The 24718-nt window shown below is 40.2% G+C and overlaps 1 protein-coding gene across 5 annotated transcripts in view; it reads left to right on the top strand.

Moving 5' to 3' along the window:
* The window catches only part of PRKG1 (protein kinase cGMP-dependent 1), a 453965-nt gene that overhangs the window by 377031 nt on the left and 52216 nt on the right, over positions 1 to 24718 (top strand). For all 5 annotated transcript variants that reach the window (XM_008502063.2, XM_030453519.1, XM_030453516.1 and 2 more), the window contains exons 8-9: positions 3229 to 3294; positions 17064 to 17138. In XM_008502063.2, the coding sequence (XP_008500285.2) occupies positions 3229 to 3294; positions 17064 to 17138 (141 nt within the window). The remainder of the gene's footprint in view (positions 1 to 3228; positions 3295 to 17063; positions 17139 to 24718) is intronic.

The raw sequence follows: 24718 nt of genomic DNA, 5'->3' as shown, positions 1-24718 counted from the left end.
GATGGCTTTGCAGATAACCAAAACAGAGAAATTTTTGTCATAACACTACACATATGAGTCAATTTATCATTGAAAAAACCCCAAACACCCTGTTTTTCCTCTGACTTGTGAGTTATTTGTATTGAGGCAGTCTATAAGAAACTCTCAGAATTGTGTGGCTTTCTGCATGATAAACCCTGACATCCCTTTGGTTTAGGTGTTCATGCAAAGTGAGATGCTCTTTGGGAAAGTTTTGTGTTTTACATTAATTTCATGCTGATTAAAAAGATGTATTAAGTACAAGATAGTGGAACCCGTAACATTTATTTTAAATTTTTTTTCTCTAATATTAACATTTTTTTAAATGTTTAAACTGAAGCAGCCATTAGTATTTTATCTGTCTGTAATCTTGTAACTATAATATAATAACTGTAATCATGTCTATAATCTTTACCTAGGAAAGGTATAAACTGTATTTTTGTGGCAGAAAGGCATGTAAGATAATGGGACAAATATGTTATGTTTCAATTGGAATTAATGAACAACTGAAAAGTTTGCATACACATTTTAATACACTAATATAGCAGGAAAAAATTGCTACAGCAACTTAATGGAATATTAAATATTATCATTCCTTATTCTCTATATTTTTACCAAAGTTTTAGAAGTTAATAGATTTAATTGTCGACAATTACATAGCTACTTCTTTCTAATTGCTTTAAATTACCATCATTCTGTTTATTGCTTTGGGAAAATTAGCACTAATATACATTTAATTTCATTGAAAATAGACTCAATTGCAGCATTCGAATCTAGGCTTGCATATTAATATTTCTTTAATTTTTATTTCTGCTTGCTCTGTTCTAAAGATATTAAAGATAGCTCAACAGTAATTAAAGTTAATTAATGATTACCCTAAAGGGTCAGTGTACATTCCTGTAGGAGTACCCATGCACCATGCTTTTTTTTTTAAGAAGTATTATTGCTTTAATATCTCTAATCTTCAACTGCTATTTTTAACAGCATTTTTAAGTCTCATTTTCTACTTAAGTGGAAATGTACAGGGGTTTTCCAGCCTGACCTCTGTGCCAGAAAAAATGATGGAGCAGTTGATACTGAGGGCACTCCCATGGCAAGTTCAGGACAGCCAGGGGATCGGGCCCAGCCAGCATGGCTTCAGGAGAGGCAGATTCTGCTTAACCAAGCTGGTGCCATCCTGTGACCAGGTGACCTGTCTAGTGGATGAGGCTGTGGACTGGACCTGGACTTCAGTAAAGTCTTTGACACCGTCTCCCACAGCATTCTCCTTGATAACCTGGTGGCTCATGGCACAGACACGTGTATTCTTTGTTTGGTTAGAAACTGGCTACATGGCTGGGCCCATAGAGTTAAATCCAGTTGGTCACCAGTGGTGTTCCCCAGGACTCTGTTTTAGGGCTGGTCTTGTTCAATATCTTCATTAATGACCTAGATGAGGGGACTGAGGGCTTCCTCAGTAAGTTTGCAGATGACACCAAGTTCGGTGGGAGTGTTGGGTATGCTTGAGGGTAGGAAGGCTCTGTAAAGGGACCTGGACAAGCTGGACCAGTGGACCAAGGTCAATAAAATGAGCTTTAACAAGGCCAAGTTCCAGGTCCTGCACTTTGGTCACGACAACACAAGGCAATGATACAGATTTGGAGAGCAGTGGCTGGAAAGCTGCCAAGCAGAAAAGGACCAAGTGGTGCTGGTTGATACCCAGTTGAATATGAGCCAGCAATGTGCCCAGGTGGCCCAGAAGGCAACAGCATCCTGGTTTTGTATCAGGAAGAGTGCAGCCAGCAGAAGTGAAGTGATTGTGGCCCTGTACTTGGCACTGATGAGGCCACTCCTCAGTTACTCTGTTCAGTTCTGGGCCCCCCTCACAAGAAAGATATTGACCTGCTGGAGGACCTGCCCCAGAGAAGGGCAACCAAGCTGGTGGAGAGTCTGAAGGTTGGGGGAATTGGGAATGTTTATTTGTAGCAGAGGAAGCCAAAAGGAGGCCTCATTGCTTTCTACAACTGCCTGAAAGGAGGTGAGGTGGGTGCTGGCCTCTTCTCTCAAGTGAACAATGACAGGACTAGAGGAAATGGCCTGAAGTTGCACCAGGGGAGGTTTAGACTAGATTTGAGGAAGAAACTCTTTACCAAGAGAGTAGTGCGCTGTTGGACTGGGCTGCCCAGAGTGGTGGTGGAGTCATTATCCCCAGAAGTATTTAAAGTTCCTGTAGATGAGGCACTCTGAAACATGCTCTAGTGAGTGATACAGATATTTCTATATGTATTTTATTAAGAGGGGCAGGGGTGCGGTGTTGACAGTTGCCATGGTGATTTTAGAGTCCTTTCCCAACTGTGACAATTCCATGATTCTGTGAAAGGAATTAGGTGTGTTCAAAAGAGGTGGGTTTCCTTTGCCTACCATTCACTTATCCTTCATATGCTGAAGAGTTTGGAGTGGATTTGAATAAAAAAGAAGCTCTGAATCCTGTATATTTGTGTGGTCAAGAGAGAGACATCTCTATGGCCCTGACAAAATCCAAATTGTTCTGATTAAAATGAATTAACTTCAAATTATATAGCTTGAGTTGGCCATAGCCAAATTTGCAGTGGGGCAGAGAAAGGGAGTAAACCAAACACTTGGTAATGAAGAAACAGACAAAAATGTAAGTGTAATGTATTTAATTTCTGAATGTGCTGAGACCTTTCAAAAGCTCTGACTTAATCACGCCCCTTCTATAGGCACAGTCCGAGCCTCCTCCATGCTCAGATAGCAAATTCATAATGATTCTTCTAGCCTACCAGATATGTTGTACCTGCTCTGAGCAGCAGAGCTAATGTCCTATTTCTCTGGATGCTTCTTGTTTCATCTTTGAGATACTAATAGGTTTTTTTGAAGGAGAACATGAGCAGAAGTCAATATGTTCATAAATAAAGTATGCAAATAGTGTTTGAATAAAACTGTTTCTGTGCACAGTAAGAAATGAGAAAAGGTAAGTGTGACTGATGTCTTATTTACAAGGAGATCCTGTTTTTTCTTGTACACTCGTGTGATTTCTGGCTTTTGAGTGTTTGAAGCCTGTATGGATAATCAATGTTAAAAAACAGAAAAAAAAGCTGTGATACTCCCAGATTTATTCTTGAGTGCTTTAGAATGAAATATGGTAGTAAACTAATAAAAAAATGCCACTATTATAATATAACTTATTAAGAAATGTATTTTCTTTTTCAGGGAGGATGTTAGAACAGCCAATGTCATTGCAGCTGAAGCAGTAACTTGTTTGGTCATAGACAGAGAGTAAGTACATCTTACGTTTATCTGCTGTGGGGTGGGGCTATCTCTAGCTTTCACCTTTGATGGTTTTTAACAAGAGCCTTTTTCTCACAATTTTCTCCAGAAAGGCCATTTAATTTTGAGTAATACAGTCATAGTATTTGTGTGTCCTTGATGATGGAGAGGGAAGGTCCTCTTAAATCACTAAGACAAAACTTAGGAGCAACAAATGCAGACAATTAAGAAGCACAGAAAGGCACACTGGAAATAAATGGTGAGACAGTGATGCTGCAGGAACAGAGATGGGTGTTGTGGTGGAACACAGACTGACTCTGTGTCAGCAAAATGTCCCAAAAGGCATCAAGGCTCTGGTGAGATGTTGTTCCAGTCCATGAGAGGACAGACAGCCCTTGCCCAGAGGATGTAGCCTTGATTTGAATATTTGCAGCTCCAAGGAAATAGAAAAGATCAGAAGAGTAAAATAGTATCTTATATAGGGAGCTTGATGGATTTACATGGTTTTAATCTAAAAAAGAAATGCCTGGGCTCCAGAAAACTGCTGCAATTTCAGCAGCAGTTCTACAATTGTTGGAAACAGGATTTTTAAAAGTGAGCATTGGCCTGAAAATTCAGCATGACTCTTGGGGTGGTGTGCTAGTTGTGAGGGCAGTGAAGTACTGGCAAAGCCCATCGAAAGTTATGGACAAATCTTCCATGAGAAATCTTCCAGTGCCACTATAGTGCAGTGCTGTGAAACCATGAGAGAGGTGGGTGGAATCAATGGGGACTGACTTTTCACTGCCTCCCCCAATGCAAGAGAACAAAGAAACCTGTAGGAGGAAGGCAAAAGCCAAAAGGAGTCAGCTCTTCATGTGGGCATCCCTCACAGAGCTGTAGGAGAATGAGAAGAGTTTGTAAGTGTGCAAAAGGAAAAGAAACCCATTGCATTTTTAAAATACCTACCTCTACAAATTTTCAAAGAGGTGTAGGAGAGCACAAGGACAAATACCACAAATGGTTGCTTAGCCCCAGTACTCTTCCCTGGGCACATTGTCTTGATGCAAGGCAATATCAGAGGTGAGATGCTGGGATAGGAGCGACCTCTGAAGGCCTTATGAGATACATGAGAGATGCTTGAGCATATTGTAGGGATGATCTACATATGCTCAGTCCTGCTTTGACATGTTTAGTATTCAGTTATCTGACAGGCCTTCATTCCTAGTACTCTAGTGTTCTGTAAAAGCTGAACTGGGGAATAATACTCAAAAAACCCTACATCTTCAGATATATTAGTTTGTTTATAATATGTTTAAAAAAAATACAGTTTTTATGTTGAAAACAGATGGTGAACTTCAGGACTGGCAGCTGAGTGGTCTTTCACATACACAACCAAGGCAGCCTGGGAGATAAAAGACTCACTATCTTTTATTCTGTGGGGCACAGAGAGGAAGAATTGGCATACTTCAGTAATTTAGTAAGCATTAATTAAGAGAAATACAAAGAAACAAGTAGTTTGGGCATTTTTTTCTTAATAGTTCTGTAAGGGGTATTTTTGTTTTGCACTGTAAGTGTTTAAAAAGTCCAGATTACCTAGTAACTGTAGAGTCAGTAATTTCTGATTTTATAGTCTTTTTTTTACTTGTCCCTTGTGCCTTTTTGATGGTATATAATGTGTTTGACATAGAAAGGAAGTAAAAAATTTAAACTGATGAAGCTTCACCAGTCAGTGAGGCGGCAGTGGCAGTGACAGCTACTGAGGTAACCCCGAGTTGTGCTGGGGGTTTCTAAGGTCAGAGACCCCCCCCACTCACAGCCCCAGTGGGAAGAGGAAGGTCAGTGGCAGCAGGTGTGGAAGAGGCATTGCCAGGAGCCCCATGGGAGATTTAAATGCCCCTGAGGAGTGCAGTGAAGAGGAGTGGGCAAACAGGGATGAAGCTCAGCAGTTCCCACAGGGCAGTTCTCCCGGGGCAGCTCACACAGACAAGGAGAGCAGCAGGGCACTGAGCAGCAGCAATTTACTCCAGGAGCTACTCGGTAGCTACCGTAGCTACTCAGAGAAAGCAGACTGTGCTCTCAGCACCCACCAAACTGGATATTGTTATTAAGGCCACAGGCTGTGAGGAATGACACAGCCTTTCCCTGACTGGAGGCATCTCTGACTATGGCTGTGTGCAGTATGAGCAGGTTGATGACCTGCTCAGCCGGGTGGCACAGCTCCAAGATGAAGTGATGGAGCTCAGGGCAGAGGTGAGTAGGTTAAGAAACAATAGGGAGAGTGAGAGGGAAATTGATTACTTTCACAAAATGATCTCTCCAAAGTCAGAACAGGAGGTAGCTCTCAGTGGAGCAGAGGATCCAATATCATCTCATCAGCAAGCCCACCAGCCCTCCTGTTGTAACCCACAGGAGGAGGGTCAATGAGAACAGGTCACTGGCCAAGGAAAAAAAAACAAAAAATGAAGCAAGTGTTTTCCTTTAAGGAACACTGCAGCTGTAGTGCCCTTGCAGAACATGGATGGGATTCTGCAGGAGAAACTAACTGGTTATGAACAAGGTTGAGGGCTCACAAAGGCCAGAAGCACCACCAAGGCCAACTCATGGACGGTGGCATTGAGTGCACCCTCAGCAAGTTGCTGATGACTCCACTGTGGTGTGGCTGACACGCTGGAGGGAAGGGATGCCATCCAGAGGGACCTTGAGAGGCTGGAGAGGTGGACCCATGCCAACCTCATGAAGTTCAACAAGACCAAGTGCAAGGTCCCCATCTGGGTCAGGGCAATCCCAAGCACTGATACAGGCTGAGCAGGGACTGGCTTGAGAGCAGCCCTGAGGAAAAGGACTTGGGAGTGCTGGGGGATGAGAAGTTCAACATGAGGCATCAGTGTACAGCCCAGAAAGCCAACCAGATCCTTGGCTGCATCAAGAGCAGCATGGCCAGCAGGGTGAGGGAGGTGATTCTGCCCCTCTGCTCTGCTCTTGTGAGACCCCACCTGGAATACTGCATCCAGTTCTGGAGCCCCTACTACAAGAAAGCCATGGACGTGTTGGAGTGTGTCCAGACAAGGGTCATGAGGTTGATCAGAGGGCTGGAGCACCTCTGCTATGAAGACAGATTGAGAGAGTTGAGGTTGTTCAGTCTGGAGAGGAGAAGGCTCTGAGGAGACCTTAGTGTAGCCTTCCAGTATCTGAAAGGGCCTACAAGAAAAGATGGTCCTCAAATGAAACCATAAATCCAAATACTTTGAGACTGAGTGACTTGCCCCACAGGTCCAACCAGAGTCCAAAGTTCAGCTCTGATGGGGAAACGCCTGGGTCTGCACTAAGCCACCTGAGGCATTAAAATGGGCAATGTCTTACTGTAATTTGATAAGGGTTGAAAAGGCTTAAGAAAAAAAACATCTGGCTTAAGTAGTAAGACATGTCTAAACTTCAATAAAATAAGTTAATACACTGAAGCATTTGGACTTCCAAACATTTAAAATAAATTTATCATTAAACTGCATTTTACCTCAAAATATATTGAGTATATATAGAAATACTTTATATATGCAGAGCTGTAAAGGGAGAAAGTTTAGGTAGGATTAGAATTGGGATATGAATCCAATTAAAAAGAAAACTTTATTTAAAACAAACTCCTTGGGTTTTGATTATGGTTTGTTGTCATATCAATAGGCTTTAAGCCTGTTGGTTTTGCAATAACATCTACAGAACAAGAAGAAACCTTTTTATATCACTCCACAATAACAGAAGGATTACCTGGGCTTTCTTCCCTACAATCATTATGTAGTACAAATGCCAGGAAACCTCAGCAGAATTTTAAATAGGCAAGACCTGCAATTTATGTGTATAATTTTTTTTTTTATAACTTACATACAGCTTTACAAAACAACTATGACAAAGATTACTTTGTATTGCTTTTCTACATTACAGCCTCTGTCATCTTCTATAACCACAAAATACAAACCCTGCATCAATGCTTGAAAACAGGCTGTTGGGAATTTTGTTTAATCTACCTACTGCTTTCATCCTACCAGCAGTGATCAGAGAAGTCGTGCATATAGCAAATTAAACTTAAAATATTTTTAATGTTATTTATTTGCTATCCTTTGCACGTGTTTGCATGTGACAATGGCTTTTAAGTGGGGGTTGGGGTTTTTTTAAGTCACAGAATCATAGAATTTTCATGGTTGGAAGGCACCTTTGAGATCACCTACTTCCAACCCCCCTGCCATGGGCAGGGACACCTCCCACTAGACCAGGTTGCTCAGAGCCCTGTCCAGCCTGGCCTTAAAAACTTCCAGGGATGGGGCTTCCACCACCTCTCGAGGCAACCTGTTCCAGTGTCTCACCACTCCTGTGGTGAAGAACTTCTTCCTAACTTCCAATCTAAATCTACCCTGCTCTAGTTTGGATCCGTTCCCCCATGTCCTATCACCACCTGACATCCTAAAAAGTCCCTCACCATCATCATACTTCAACATACTTCAAAATGAGGATCAAAGGCTGAGCCCTACTTCATTTTTCTCATAGCAGAAACACCCAGGCAGTGATGAAGAAAACCATTTGATAAGAAGTATTAGGTCACAGGAAAAAAGGACCAAAAGTAAGGAACTGTAAGAAAATAGGATATCACTTTACCCTTCAAGACCAATATTTAAATAAGTGTATTTTATGGTTTCTGCAAAAAAGTAAAATGCATTAACGAACAGGAATGTTAACAATGTTTTATCTCTGTACCACTGCTGTTGTGTTCAGAGAACTGATCTGAGTCCCTCAGTATCATTTTCTGGCCCGTATTAAAGCCACATGTTCACTAAATGCCTAAGAAAGCCAAATATTATCAATATTTTGCTGAAGATGCAAGATACTCTTATTTTCTGATATTTTATACATATTATATATACCTATTAAGCAGATTATAATACCATGTTATTTGAAGATGAATAACATCTGGGCTAGCAGAACAGGCAGCTGCCTTTCCTTCAAGAACAAACAAGGCTGCAGACATCTGACCCATCCTCACTGGGTTGCTGTGCTCCTACAGCTGCAGAGGCAGGGATCAGGTTATCCCTTAACTGTCCCACTCAGATCCCATGACAGCCTCATGGGATGTAACCACTGTATTTATATCCCAAAGCCTACAGTTACACAGCAGAGTCTTCCCTTGGATTGGTGGGAATGATTCAGCTTCTTACAGGCTGAGGTCCTCACACGAGCTGGATGGTTTCCTTCCCTTCAAGTATTTCTGGGAGAGGTATCACACAAGAAGAAACTTTACAAGGAATGGAAGAAAGGACATCTAGAGAGGGGGACACATAAAGAAGCTGTCTGAGCAGCAAGAGACCTGGCCAGAAAAGCCAAAGCTCAGTTAGAACTAAATCTAGGCAGGGAGATCAAGGGGAACAGCAAACATTTCTATGGGTATATTAACAGCAAAAGGAAGACTGGAGAGAGTGAGGGCCTCCTCAGAAAGGAAACAGGAGAACTAGTGACAAGGGATATGGAGAAGGTTCTCAATGACTTCTTTACCTCAGCCTTCACTGGCAAGGGCTCCAGCCACACTCCTGAAGTCACAGATGACAATGGCAAGGGTGGGAAGGAAGAACAGCTGCCCATTGTGAGTGAAGATTTGGGACCATCTGAAGAACCTGGAAGTGTACAAGTTCAGATGTGGTTGTTAAACTGCTCTCTGTTGTATTCCAAAAGTCATGGCAGTCCTGTGAAGTGCCCACTGACAGGAAAAGAGGAAACATAACGCCCATTTTCAAAAAGGAAAAGAAGGAAGATCTAGGGACCTATAGGCTGGTCAGTCTCACTTGTGTGCCTGGAAAGATCATGAAGCAGATCCTTCTGGAGGCACTGCTGGAGGAGAAGAAGAATGGAGAGGTGGATTAAGAATCACAGCGGTTTGATGGCTGCAGCCAGAGAGTGGCTGTCAATAGGTCAGTGTCTAAGTGGAGGCCAGTGACACGTGGAGTCCCATAAGGATCAGGGTTGAGATTAGTGGAGATACTGGAACAGGTTGTCCAGAGAGGTGGTGGAGTGATTTATATATTTTATATGATTTACAGTTCAAGGAAGATTTCCTGGTGTTCTGATGAATTCTTATTTACTTGTCTCATATATTTATTTTTTAGGTAGATAAATAACTATAGATAATAAGATAGATATTATTTTGAGTAGGGTGAAAATCATCTAAGACTTCTGTAAATTTGCATGATTTTGCAGTTGCTGCTCTGCTTGTGAGGAAAAATAGCATTTATTTATATCCAGATACACAGATTATTACAGTGTTTCATTTGTTACAGTGGTGTTTGTTAATATTTATGTGCAGTTTTATGGTAGTGATGGAAACTTTTAATCAGCTTCACCTACAGCTGGAAGCTTCTTCCTTGCAGGAATAGGAATGGTCTATGTCATGAAGATTGCCAAATATTTTCTAGTATCTGACAAGATCTTTGGTTAGTCACATGGAACTGCTGAAACAGCGGTTTTAATGCTCTGTGTGTGTTTCAGTAGGAAACATTTCAGCAAAATTCATGTTGCAGTTAGAAGAACAAGTGGGAAAATGTTTCCCTAACAAACAATGTATTTCCCTGTGAAACTGGAGAATTTCAGTCTTGCTGACAGTAGGGATTAATATTACCCATTGGCATTATCTTGTCATCAGGGTAACTACCAGCTTCCTTGTAAAAATCTTACCAAGACAAGTGAAAATTGTTCAAAGCAAGGTCTCGGAGAGTCACATTTGAGATGGGACATTGCTTAAGTCTGAGAGATCAAATGGTTTGCTTAAAATAATTTCTGAAATTCAAAAAAATATCTCTTAAAATGCTACAAGGGTGGAGCAGTGGGAGTTAAAAATACCGTGAGGAGAGCCAAGCAGTAGTATGTGATGGGTCTTTCATTACCAAATTCTCACTCAGTCACTGGTGCCTTGCTTTTTTTTTCCTTATGAAACAAGGCCATTGCAGTCACAAAACCACCCCAAAGACACCCTAAAAGTAATATAGCTGTTTCTTGCAAACTTCTGTAGGCATGATTTGCAGTAATGGATTTTCCATGTCCTTTTCTGATGTAGAAATGAGCAGCATTCCAGTCTAAAAAAGAAAACAACCTGCAGTGCAGCTGCAAGCATTTGATATGTCCCACAGACTTGAGGCCATTTTGTTCTCATTTGTCCTTGTCCTGAAAATATTTGTCACAAAGGACTACGTTATCATTCTCTCCATTTTGCAATTATAATTTTAAGTCCTTCCCTTTACCAGAATAAATAATTTCATTGGGATCTGGCCCTTAACACTCTCTGGCTTCATCATCAGTCTCCACCATGCAGGAGGTGAGATATGAAGCTCATCACTCAGCTCCAACCAAGCTGTAGGAGAAATTCCAGCTGACTTTGCTAAGGCTTCATGTCAGATTATGCTGTGCTTCACTCCCATGTGAATGAATAAATAATGTTTGTGAACAACAGCAAGTTAACATCCTTTTCTCTAAATAGGGAAGATTGATGAATGGCCTATTTGGTCAGTAAGGAATTGGCTGGATGACTGCATCTAGAGAGCAGTGGTCAATGGCTCGATTTCTGGATGTAGATCAGTGATGAATGGTGTCCCTCAGGGGCTCTTAATTGGGACAGTCACTGTTTAATATATTCATCAGTGACACAGAGAGAGGGATCAAGTTCACCATCAACATATTCACAGATGACACCAAGGTAAGGTTGTGGGTTGTAGCACCTGAGGGACAGGGTGCCATCCAGAGGGACTTGGACAAGCTCTAGAAGTGTGCCCAGGTGAACTTCATGAAGTTCAGCAAGACCAAGTGTGAGGTTCTGCACTTGGGTCAGGGCAGTCCCCTGGTATCAGCACAGGTTTGGGTATGAAGAGCTGTAAAGCATCCCTGTGGAGAAGGACTTGGGGTACTGGTAAATCAAAAGCTGAACATGAGCTGGCTGTGGTTTCTTGCAGCCCAGGACTGTATCTTGAACTGTATCAATTGTTTCTAGCACGTAAAGGGAGGGGATTCTCCCCGTCTGCTCTGGTGAGACCCCACCTGGAGTCAGGAAAGATATGGACCTGTTCGAGCACCTTTTCTGTGAGGGAAAGCTGAGAGTTGGGGTGGCTCAGCCCGGACAATAGAAAGCTCCAGGGGGGCCTTATCACAGCCTTTCAGTTCTTAAAAGGGCCCACAAGAAACATTTGGACAGACTTCCTAGCAGGGCCTGTAGTGTTAGGGCAACGGGTTTCAAGCTGGAAGAGGAGAGATTCAGACAAGATATAAGAAAGGAACGTTTTTCAGTGAGGGTGAGGAAATACTGGCACAGGTTGCCCAGAGAAGTGGTAGATGCCCCATCCCTAGAAACCTTCAAGATCAGGCTGGATGGGGCTCTGAGCAATCTGATGTAATTGAAGATATCTCTGCTTGTTGCAGAGGTTTGGGCCAGGTGACCTTTCAATGTCCCTTCCAACCCAAACCATCCTGTGATTCTATGACTCTGTGAATCATTAGGAAGATTTCCTTCAGCAGTAATCTGAACACAACAGTGAAGAAGACACAAGGCTTAGCATAGAGCTTTGAGTTTGGTTGTTCTTTTAAACTTTGTGAATTATTTCAGATGCACTCTGCATCGTATTTTCTGATACTAACATTCATGGCATGGCAGAAATGTGACAGCTTTGCTAAGGGATCTCAGTACCAGGCAGGCTGGCATCCTCTCCATGCTCAAGCTTAATAGTGAGATTGGGCTGATTGAGCCAGGCTGTCTGGAGGGAGGAAGATGTTATTCCTGTCAGCCATGAAGTATGGATCCAACTGGGGGGCTTGAAATTGGTTTATGAAGTTAGCAGAATCAACACATTATTCATGGGAGTTCTAAAGCTACACCTCAGCCATTTCAAGGAATTTATAGAAGCCTTTAGATACTTGGAGAGCAAATTTTCTTCCAATCAAATGTATGATCTAGGTAAACACAAAAGTATTTTAGAGCTGTTGTTAGTTGCCAGGTATCTTTTATCAATTTTTAATTCCAAGATCAATCTTTTCTTAACAATTCACAGGCTTTCTGTATTTCTGACTTGCTAAGATTCTGTGTAAAATAAAATTGAGACTTGATAGTTAAAAATTTCCCATAGTAGTACTGCAATAATTAATACTCCAACAAAAAGCTGATTGTAGGAGATGCACAATATTGTTGCCTCAAAATTGTTTCAAGTTCATCTCTGTGGTATCTCATCTTAGACTCCCTGGGGAGGTGATTAGATTTGTTGCAGAAGCAGTTGGGCTGATTGGGGAAAAGTTAACAACTGGTATATGCTGGATTTGGTGGATTAGTCCTCTACAAAATTTTTGCTGAACATCCTGTGATAAAAATTGTGTAGACACAAGTGGGACTGCCTTGAGCAGCTGTGCTGTAAATCCATTTGAATAAGCACTTGCAGACACACTTTACTTACAACTACTTTGTATAGAAATAAAACAGGAGGAAAAGGTTCAAAACTCATGCCTGGCACTCTGAGAAAGAAGCTGGGGCAAGTTTTTAAACTTTGCTTTTTCACACAAACCTCTTGAATCTGAAAAAAAATGTTTGCATATGGATTCTCCTGAACTGTAAGCATGTTTACACTGAAATTGATTCGGGTTCATCTTTTATTTATAGGTAATTTTTTTCTTTCATATGATTTATTTATGTTGATAGCCATATTTTCCTGGAGTGCTGAGATTTACCAGGTGTAAATGTGGGTGCTGGGAGCACAAGATTGCCTGATACAAATGTTCAAGAGAGATGAAAGATAGGAGCCACTAAACCTCAAGACACAGCTGCTACTGGCCAGTACAAAATTGTGTAGAATTTGCAGCTACTGAGTGGTAAATGTTTGGGTTTTTTTCCTCTTTATTATATTCTTCATTTATGTGTATCAAGATGACACAGGGTTTTTTAGGGGAACATTTTAAATGTATTAAGTATTTTCAGATTTTTCACTTTTTATTTTACACTTTTGTCTGTATTTGAAAGCCTTGGTTTTTTAATGGGATTAGTTATGAGGTGTCAAGAAAGGTTACTTTATCAACCCTCTTGGCAGTGGAAAGTAGAGGAAAAAAAATAAAGAAAATGTATTGTCCTAGCATGACTGACGTAAAAGCTGAGCTGAACTCTTCACTAGAGATTTTAGGTTTTGCTGTTGTACAGTTTTTCCCAGTTGGAGTAAAATTTATCCATGAAGAAAATTGTTTATGGTGAGAGAATTAAAAAATTAAGAGTAAGCTATGTAGGAAAAAAAAACCCAAAACAAATAAATGTCTTTTTCTGGTTGAGTTCTAGGGGTTGAGGTTGTGTCCAGGATAATGCTTCAACTGCACTAAGATAGGCAATAAGTGACTCGAATGTACTTTCAGTATCTTGCCCAGTCCTAAGTCTTCCTTAAGATATTTTAATTAAAAACTTAAGGGTATTGAACAATTTAGTCCTGTTAGTGACTTTTTCTTTTTTCTCATATAATGTTTCACTAAACAGATTTATTTTCATTGCCAAAAAAAAAAAAAACAAAACAAAAAAAAACCAGCAAGAAAAGCCAAATCCCTGTGTATGTAGCCTTGCCACATTTTCCTAAGCACATGAAAGCAAAGCAAACCTAGTGATTATAATTGCATTTTGAATTTTAGGTCATGCCTTAGAGCATTCCAGGAAGATCATGGTGCTAGTGTCTCACTTAATTGCCTAAATATCTCTTTGTGGTGCAATCAAGCACTAACATCTTGCACATCAATGCACATCTTGCTTTGCTTTTGCTGTTGTCTTTCAAGGGTTTGGCTGCATTCTATGGCACATCTTCAGCACAGGAAAGATAAACATTGATGGGTTGAATGAGCTGAATATTTCATATTTTCACTACTGAGTAAGGAATTTTGGGATGAAAAGATACTCTTGTGTTTAATGTGTCTTATTATTGAAAATTACAGCCTGCCCTGTTAAAAAATTCTAACACAATTTCCATGCAGGAGCAAAGGAGTCTTTGCCTTCTCTTCCTTTTTAGTGAGTTCTCATTGCTTTTCTGTGCATAATATTATTTGCACTTTCCTAGGTTATATCATTTAGAATATTACAAATTTTTTCCAGAACAGTGATGACTGTCATTGTGCTACGTTCTCCCCCAGTACTCTGCACTGGTGAGGTTGCACCACAAAGCTTGGGGTCAGTTTTGGGCCCCTCACAACAAGAAGGGTATTGAGGGGCTGGAGTGTTTCCAGAGAAGGGCAACAGAGCTAGGAAAGGGTCTGGAGCACAGGACCTGTGAGGTGAAGCTGACTGGTTGTCAGCCTGGTGTGAACTGGTGGTATTCAGCCTGGAGAAAAGAAGGCTGAGGGGGAGATTTCTTGCTCTCTACAAGGAGCTCTACCTCCTGAAGGGAGATTGGACCAAGGTGGTCTGTCTCTTCCAAAAAACAGGCAACAGGACAAGAGGAAATGGCATCAAGTTGTACCAGGGGAAGTTTTGACTGGATATTGGGAACAATTTCTTTACTGCAAGGTTTGTCAGGCCCTAGCACAGGCTGCCTAGGGCAATGGCGTAGTCATCATCCCTGAAGATGTTTAAAAGCTGTGTAGATGTGGTGCTGATGGGCATGGTTTAGTTAGTGGTCAATTCAGAGTTTAGTTAGTGGTTGGACTGTATGATCTTAAAGGTCTTTGTAAACCATAATGATTATCTGAAAAAGTGATGCTGGACGGGGCTGTTGCAGCAAACAGCTCTAGATACAAACCAGTAAAAATACTTCTCCCACCTGTGGTCTCTTCTCTCATATTTATAACAATAACAGTTAAAATATGGCTCCTGTTGATAAACCAGCATAATTAATCCTCCTTCTGTTCTTCGGGAAGCCATGTCCTGGCTTGCCACATGCACACCCATTGCCTCACTCAGGGTCAGGCATCTCCTGAAGCAGCAGAACACTCAAGACCATGCAGCATCTTTAAGTTGCTTGGACAGCGGGAGGTTCAAACAGTTTAACCACACATGAGGTCAGAGGCAACTGAAACCTCCCTGATAACCTCGTGTGTTGCAAGGTGTTCCATTTCCCAAAGCTGCCCTGTGTTCAACCCAAGCATGTCAGGTCAAGGAGTACCTCTCGTTGTGGTATTTTCTCTAATAACCAGGATATTGAAGCTTTTCAGGCAGTAGGTTTTTAGTCTGTGGCTTTTTATCCTATATAATGTCATGTGATCTGAAAACAAGTGATTTAGGAGGAAAAATGCAAATGATTTGCAAACTGTTACTTGCCCTGTATTTTCCAACTTGCTGAATAACATTAGTTCTCTCTCATCCTAGAAGTCTTTCTTGAGAGAGGACATTATTAAATATTTTCTCATTATTGAATTTTTAGATTTGCTCTGAAATTGTGATACATTTAAAAAAAATATTTAAAAAATATTTAAACATTTCATTTTTTTAAACTTCTTTACATCCTTTCCTGTTCTTGGGTTCTATGATTAGTGCCTCAGGAGTGTCACAAACATAGAAGCCAGAGGAACTGCAGGACTTTTATTTTCTGAATCTGTGACCTTAAGGGATTAGTCAAGAGACTGTAGTTTGCAGCAGTTTGTTCTTCCAAATTAGTCCATCTCTTTTCTCATTTTGCAAGTGGTGCTTTCTCCTGAAAAAAAAACACAAACAACCCAAACAACCAAAAAACCCAACTATGTTTGTGGTAGACATGCTAGGAAAAATGGAAATAGAGTGGGGAACTATGTTTTTCAACTGTTATATTTTCATTTATATATACTAATTTATATACTAATATATATATATATATATAGTATATATATATATACTATATATAGTATATATATATATATATATACTAATTTATTTCAGTTATTAAAATCACTAAAAAAGCTCAACTTCTATTTCTTACTTAGTCTGGGACACTGTATAATATCACTACCAAAGATACAACAGTTGCATTTTTAATTTTTCTTTCTCTGTATTTTTGCTTGTTAGTTGATCAAATGGTCATTGGGTACATTTGTGTGAGTCACCTATGATAAAAAAAGTTTTCTAAATCTTTTTTCCAGTAGTGTCTCCTGTGTCTCTTGCCCTTTGTGTCTCCCCTGAGACAGAGGACACTTAGGGGACTGCTCAAGCTACTTGCAGTTCTTACAGAAGGCAGCTCAGCACTGAGTGTATCAAGCACTTCTACCATCATCTTACTCCTTTTAACCTGATTAAAGCCAAGTTTCCTCTTAAATGTCATTAAGCAATTTGACTTATGACAATCTGTTTGTCTTTTTACCCTTACTTTCACTTCTCTTTTTATTTTCTGTCTATTTCTCTCTGCTGTGTTTTTGGATGATGTTTCTCTGAAGCTGAGAAAGCTAGGCTAAAGAAATAAACATTACACAATTCTTAGGGCTTCCTAAGGTTTCTGGTTGGAGGACATATAGGGATATGGTGGTGTCACTTCACCATCATGGGACTTAGCAGCAATGTTGACAAATTGACTTTGAAACTTATATTGGAGGGAGAGAAAACTTCAGCAGTAATTTGCGTGGGTTCTGTCCCTCAAAGTGCTGGGTAAGTAAGTAGTTTGGATCTTCTTGGCATTGGTTATGACATTTTCACCCCTTCTCCAGTGTGTCTGAGCCCATGTTTTCCAGTGGATGCCTGGCCCTGGTTTGGTCTTTAGTGGCCACCTCCAGCATCAAGGGATCACCTCTGGTGCTGCCAAAGAGCCACATCTCTTTGCTTGGCTCCCAAATGGAGACCTTTCCTCTAAAACTTCTCCTTGTTTTTACAGCTCCTTCAAACATCTGATTGGAGGTCTAGATGATGTTTCAAACAAAGCCTATGAAGATGCAGAAGCAAAAGCAAAGTAAGTGTCTGTTCTTTGTGTTCATTGTAAAATTTTAATCTTGTTTCTGTTGATGGTAGCTGATTGTAATTTAAAAAAACAACCTACCCAGTTTGTCCTCAACACAATAGTATAAGCGTAAGTATAAATCAGATTTAAATGTAGCAAATTAGATGCTAAGTCCATGAAAACAGGAAAACCAGAGGGAGAGGGGTTTCCTCAGATCGGTGCCCAGAAATGAGTTGTTCCAAGGTCTATCTTAATCAGAATATTTGAGTGCACAGAAATGTTTGATCTTCAAAATTTATCACAAAGTAATTCTCTTGAAATATTTTAAGCTGAGAAATTACAGATCCTGGAAAACTCAGGTAATGAAGGAAATTATTGTTGAATCCTCTCTTTTTCTGTAGAGACCTCTGTCAGACATTTTAAAAAATCAAAGTGTGTTCTGAGACAAAGAACAGGAAATTAATTTTGTTTTTTTGTAATGAGTAGGAGAGCCACTTTGATGTGAAGCAACATATTCATCTGAAGTCTGACTATAAATATTCATTCCTTTTTTCCTTTCAGAAGTAACTGTGCTGTATTTTAAAATATTTCCAGAAAATCCTCCCTCTTCATTCATTCCTGATCTACAATTTGCTTTCAAAAGGGAGACTTTATTATGTCTGTAATTTGATGCTATACCAACAACAAAGCTTTTGACTATTAACATGGTCTTTATTATAGGGTTACCAAACATAAGCCAATATGATTCAAAGGCAAAAGTAATTTAAAAGAAAACTGAAGTTGCTTTATACAAAATTATTTTCATTTCCCTCATACAGAATTATTTTTATTTTTCCTCTTACAACATTATTTTACTTCTGGGTCATTTTTTTATTATTCCCACATTAAGGAAGGGCTTAGGTGTTTTCTCAGATGCTTGGTGTGACTGTTAATCAGTGGTCTGCAGCCACCTAAATTTAAGGTTGCTCTGAAGTTTTATATAGTAACTTCTCATTGAACCCAGAGCAATTTGAAATAGTGTAGAAGAAAGGAATTTGGCACTCCTGTGGAGAGTGAGAATAGTTAATTGATTAAACACAGCTTTTTGTTTGCTTCAGAAAGTAAAGACACATGCCAAGAGACTTTGTTTCTTAGGCAAGACTTGCTAATACTGCAAAGTAACCACAACTTAAGATAGTATTTTCTTTTTTATAATCTTTGAGTGATATTTGAAATTATTTTTAATCACGTTTAATTTATTTTAAGGTACCCCAGCTTTGCATTTTTGTTTAGAATAGTATTTTGCTTTCCCAAATCAAACATGTGAGCTCTCATCTGCAGATGCCTAAGTTCCCTAGAATTTTTGTTGATGTAGTTATAAAGGCAGGAGGCTATCAGCCTCATTTACCAGAAAACAAGTTTTGGGGGCACAGAATGCAAAGTCAAGTAGGCCTAGTGGTATAGGAGCAGATAACTAGCTATTAGATATGATACATAAATCTATAGTAATATATATACTAAATATTAGTACCAGGTGGAAACATGGCATAATACTGGTGGCAGTTTATGTAAAGCATTTTACAAAGTAGTGGAAAATTAACTTAAGCAGCTTCAGAGAGATGGTCCAAAGTCTCCCAGGCAAGCGCTATTATTATTTTGGGGGTTTGAGGCTGTTTTGGGTTTTTTATGGGTTTTTTTAGTGTTACTATTTGGATTATATCGATTTCCATCAGAACAGAAAGGAAAAATTACATCAGTAATGAAACTGAGGAATCTTGGGTTTATTAATGACATGATGTTATTATTATTATAGAAGGTGTTCTAAGGTTATACCACAACCCATTATCCCCAAGCAAAGATTGAAAAACTTTGCAAATAGGACTCACCATTTCCCATTCCATAGTCTGTCTTTTCATATCTATGATTTTTAGCTGCATTATTAATGAATATATAGTACTTTGTTATCATGGACAATGTTTATGTGTGCAGAGACTTTTTTGAGTTTTAGGGAAGGACTTTCAGGATCTCTTCTGTGCTTTATATCATGTCTTTCAGTAGGCTTCAAGTTTGGACCTATTTTGAATAAATTCTTCACTATGGGAAACAACAGGCCAATGTTGACCTTAGCATTTTTGAGCTTTTATCTTCTTTATTCCTCTTCTTTTCTTTTAATCCTGATGGAAGGACAAAGTGTTCCCCATTTTGTTGATGAGGAAATTGTTCCCAAGAAGGAGGAATTGGTTAATTTTGATAGCATCTTTTCTATCACTGCTTTCTGTCTGGAGAAACATTTTTAAAAATGAATGATGGAAGGAAGTATATGCCTGCAGAAAGATGAGTAGGAGAAGGAGAAATGGCAAAGTTATTTGGAGTGTAAAATGAGATGCATTAGAACTGCTGCATAAAGTTTTGTTGCTCAAGAATTACTGTTCCTAGATCTTGCAAGAGAAAACTCCCCTGGGAGAAAAGTCTCCTTAGCAGAAGTTTTAATGTGGATTATGTTTCAAGCAGCTGTTAATTAGTTCCAGCTAACTGTCCTTCAAGGGTTTCTCTTTCTGAGAAGTTTGTGAAGGGGTAGAACTTGGCATGTAAAGCACATTTGGGTTTGGTGAGGCTTTACACAAATCACATCAATTATTTTTTTTCCCCTGTTTTGGCATCTTTGCAGATAGCTTCTCACTTTCAGTGCTTGCATGGCTGGTGGTAAAAGAACTTTGGATAGAAATTTTCTGTATGCCCCTATCTCACTGGGGATCAAGTGGATGAACAGAGGTCAGAGATTCAGCAAATGGAACCACGTAGTGTAAATACCAAGGACATCACTGTGAGGTGGAGTATCAGAGCCTGCTTTTGGTTGGTGTGGTGGCCAAAATTCGAGCACTTTCATATTTTTTAATCATTTGCTGTTATTTAAAAAATGACAACTCAAATGATAGGTGTAAATATAAAAATATATTTTCACCTTAATCTACTATATTAAGGTGATTATTAAATCTGTGTTAATTTGTAGGCTCCTGTTTGGAAAATTTATGGATTTAGATTACATCCAATGCAGGGTTCATGTTCCTAAGCAGGACTCAGGCCATGGGCAGGAGTTGATTGCAAAATTAGCTAAAAAATTAATTTCACTGGTGTGTTTTTTTTATCTGCATGCTATAGCATGACCCTGCGGTTACAGAGCAGGGGATGACTGAGAGGATGTTAGGCAGAAGTTAAATGGTCTTATCTTTCCATGTATCCCAACAGTTCTCCAGGTCTGTAAAGGGCTGAACAACTTTTTGTTCAGTAATTCTGAATGATCTCATGTTTTCCCAGCTAAGTCTGGAGAAATGGTTATTGTGCTCCTAGGACAGGGCAGTCAAACTGCTGTGGAGAACTGAGCTACCACTTCCTACCCATGGGCATGATTTGAAGAAAAGTGCAAACTCTACTTCACCTTTAAAGGCAAACAAGCCACCATTCAAAAGGAGCTCAGCTGAGCAGAAGGGCTTCCTTCACCTCTGAATGAGGTGTCACTGGGTCACCATGGCTTTAGGGATTTGCACACTGGATGTGATGGTTGTAGGTATCTCTCTGTTCTGCATGGGCACCTTTGGATTGTGTATTAAATGACTGGCTCTTGGTCTGCATGGGCAGCCAGGATGACCAACACAAGACTGTTTGGTCCAGTGTGAAGGTCTGAAGGAGTCCCTGCCAAGCAGACCTCTGAGAAAGAGGTGTTCTTCAAGGGCTTTGGCTTTCCCTAAAGATAGTGCTCTGTCTAGGAAAGCAAGTGTGCACCTGGGCCACTGAGAGCAGTGGAGTTCAGCAGGGTTACTCATGTGCCCAAGTTGAGTTATCTTTGATGCATCTTTTTGAGTTTCCTTAAAGTCAGATGAGTCTAAAATTTGTGGCTTTTACCAAAATGGAAGAACCTTTTTTTATCCTTCTGACTGCAGATATTGTCTTCTTAACACGTGCTTACTCAAGCACCAGAACTCATTTACTTGTTTAGAACTAACACCTTAGTACCCAACTGATACCTATTTTGGAGACACTTTCCCCTGCTTTTTATAGCTTGGTATCAGTACTTCTTAATATCCTTTCTTTGTATTTAGTTTCCTAAGTCAGAAATCATTGATAAGTCATCAGTCAGACCACATAATTATTTTATAAGTATTCTACTCATCAGATGTGTTCAGATAAGTTAGTAAATTAATCAACTAATGAATATTGTTAAATTCTTACTAGAGTACAGAAGGAGAGAGGCAAGCACTTAATTTGGTTCACATTCAGAAGAGCAGGGCTTGTGCCCCAGTGTCAGGCCCAGCCAGGTTGGTATTTAGGGTGTGAAGGAGATGTGTAAATAAGCAGGAGACCCATCTAAGTATAGATTACTTCCAGACAGAGCTGTTGCTGCAGTTCTCATAAATCCAAGAGGAAACAGGTGGTTTCTACTGGAGTTGTTGATGCCAAGTGAGATGAAGGTTCAGCAAATACCATGAGCTTCAGGCATGTAAATCCCTTCTGCTGGCTTCTGTCCCATCCAGAAGACTTTTCACATTAATCTTTGCAAACTACTTCAACCACTAACAAGGTCATCAGATGAGGTCCCCTCTGGCTTGGTCCCACCTTTCCATGGCATGGCTGTAGCAAGGGAGAGCCTCTCCCATGTCACATAAACAAGGACAGTGACAAGGTGGTCCTTACCACCATGCTGGGAAAGCTGGTAGCTTCCTGTGCTTCTCCCAGCCAAGCAGAGAGTATCCACTCTGATGACCAGGGGCCCTGCTCTCCTTCTCTCACATCTGGAATTAGCTGCTGATGTTGATCTTCAGTGGCAGAGGGGCTTGAAATGAAAACTCTAATGAAGTCCAGGCATTGGTGAAGTCCAGGCATCTTCTCAGCAGATGTGGGCTATTTTGATGGCACTCTTTGCTCTTTTATTTCAGCTGCCTTGCAGCCCTGGGGGAACATGTCTTGGCTTGAACAGCCAAAATATTCTCCTTTTCACAGGACTCTAAGAGGCAGGGGCCTTTGTGTTTTCCTTGCCTGGCAGCACTGGCCCCAAATGCCATTTGTCTTTACCTGACCTGTGGTATCATAAAGAGCTCCATCCCAACCTCTTACTGTCCTGGCCAGAGCCAGCTCTCACTACATTTACTCCTAATGAAGCATCCTAGCAGTTCACTGACTTTTTTTTTTTTTTTTCTTTTTTGGTGTGCTGAAGAGGGTGGTTATTAATACTTTTTCTATTATATAGGCATAATTTGTAGGTACATTTAACATTCCAGCCTGGCTTTCAAGGTAAAATTGACTTTATTCTAATGGAAAGGTACAGACACAGCTTTGCAATTTGATCAAACAGCGTGGTATGGTATTCCCACTATGTCCTCTTATGCCTTTTAGTGTGGCCTATGTGGCTTCTAAGGGGTGGTTCTTGGAGGTCACTGCTGTCTCTACACATCTCCATCCTATACAGCCTTTTCTTCCATTTCTTGGGATCATCTTTGAGAGTCATTTTAATAGCTGAAGTTGTCTCCCAGAGTTGAAAGTACATGGGGTAGGTCTAGGTATGAGTAAGTAGAGCAGAGATAGAGGTATAGATGTGTACAGAAAAAATACCTTGGGGGCAAGGACCTGCATTACAGGCTGCATTTTAGTGAGGTTTTCCTTTGGGCAACTTCAAGTCTGGTTCTGAATGTTCAGCTGTTGTTTGGGGTGTGTAAACCTGCTCCTCAGGCAAATATTCCAGTTAGGCATCACCCAAAAATCTCATGATATATGTGGAAAAAGGGTAGAAATAGGTTGTTAATGCTATAAAAATCAGATTTTCTGATCATATAAAGCAGATTTTGCAATAATAAAAATAATTCTCTTAGTGAGTGCTATGGAGAAATCACACCTAGTTATTGATACATCTTAAGTTTGTATGAGTTCGAGTATCTTGCTAGTCTAGAGGAAACTGGACTTCAGACAGTGTTATGGCCTCTGGTATGCAAGAGGGTTTTTTTTTTCCTTTCTGCTGGGGAATTTTGTGTATTATAGAGTTTAACCTTAAATAATTTGTCATTTCTTCTTGAAGCCACTGGTAGTTTGTATCCAAGTCTGGCTGTTGCACTTCCCACCTGCTGTAATAAATCAGCGTTTACTTAGAAAATCAGGCCCCAAAAGTATCATAATAGACAAATCAAGAAGACAAGCAGGGTGGTGGCCCTAAATGAAGGGAGTGGAGGCTGCTAAATTGTGACTTTTTTTTGTTTATTTTTAAGATGAATTGCTGTTTGCTTGCAGACTTGCATTATTCTTGCAGAGACCTGTGCTGGGTAGACTTTCTGGTTACTTTCCTGTTGAGAAAATGGACTGTGTCACTCATGAGTAATATATTAAATTAGCTTTTAGAACCAAGTCATTTTTAGTGAGGTAATAGTCTATATGCTTTCCTCTTCCTAACTTGATTGTTCAATATGATCCTGGGCCGTGTCAGATGGAAGCAACAGTTAAAAAAAATTGGTGTCTTTGAAGCAGTCAGCTATTACAATATTTTACCACATTTAGTTCATAAAACTAGGGCCTGTACTGATGAAATAAAAAGGCAGCAAAAAGCTTCCTGACAATAATGAGTCTCATTTCAGAGGAAACAGAAAAATATTGTGGCAAATATGTTGCTGTGCTCGGCAGTCTCAAGTTTTACTGGGTAGCACTGAACAGCAACAGAGATCTCTGAAGTAGAAATATTAACCTTTTCTTTGGCATTTATCTAATTACTTATTCTGGGAACCACTGAGAATACTTCTGCTAATCCCAGGATGGTCATTTAGATCTTTGTGTTTGGTCCTTTAGTACTTTGTGTTGCACTGTCCTGGTAGCTTTAAAGAGAAACCTTGGCAAACTTTGGCATCTGTGAGGGATGGGGAGTCAAGGTAGCATTAAAACATTTTTGGAATTTCTGGAGCTGTACATTCAGTGTCCAGCACATTTGTGAGTTGTCCTGAAGATCTCTCTACGTAGCTTTATAAGCTGTTTCTGTCCCACTTTCATCGAAAGGATTTAAATAACAGAGAACCACTTGAAAGAGTCAAATATAAAAAAAAATTCAGTGATCCTTCTACTGCAGAGTACTACTGAGTTTTGGAATTGCAGGGAACAGTTGTGGCATCATTTGTGGTTTTTCCAGGGCCAGAGTTGCCTGCTAGACCAGTTGTCCTTGGTTGTACCTCACCAGCTCCTGTGAGATCCACTAGGAGCTGGGTCAGACCTCACTTTTCTGTCCAAGCATTGGTAAGGCAAAGGAAAGAAAGAATTGTAGAGCCGGGGGGGCTGAAGGGCCAGTAACTGGATGGCATTGGCACCTGGGGAAGGAAAACTTCAGCTTTGGAGAGGGGCAGGACCCTTTCCCTACTGCTGAGTCATCTTGGCAGCCTGATAAAGACATTTCTTCCCATTTACCTGAGAAACTTCCCATGCTGGGACATAATGGAAATATCTCCAAAGGTGTGAAATGTTGGTGTGTGCAGTTTTTTAAATAGAAGGGAACTGGGAAGGAGCAGAGGATGGAGATATTTCAAAGATGAGTGAATACTGATTGTTTTCCCTGTTGTTAGTAAGTGTGGTACCCAAAGACTGCACAGAAA

The sequence above is a fragment of the Calypte anna genome, chromosome 6 (assembly GCF_003957555.1).
Source record: "Calypte anna isolate BGI_N300 chromosome 6, bCalAnn1_v1.p, whole genome shotgun sequence".
NCBI classification, from domain to species: Eukaryota; Metazoa; Chordata; class Aves; order Apodiformes; family Trochilidae; genus Calypte; species Calypte anna.
Note: the sequence above shows the minus strand (reverse complement) of the source record. Positions and strands in the feature narration are given on the sequence as shown.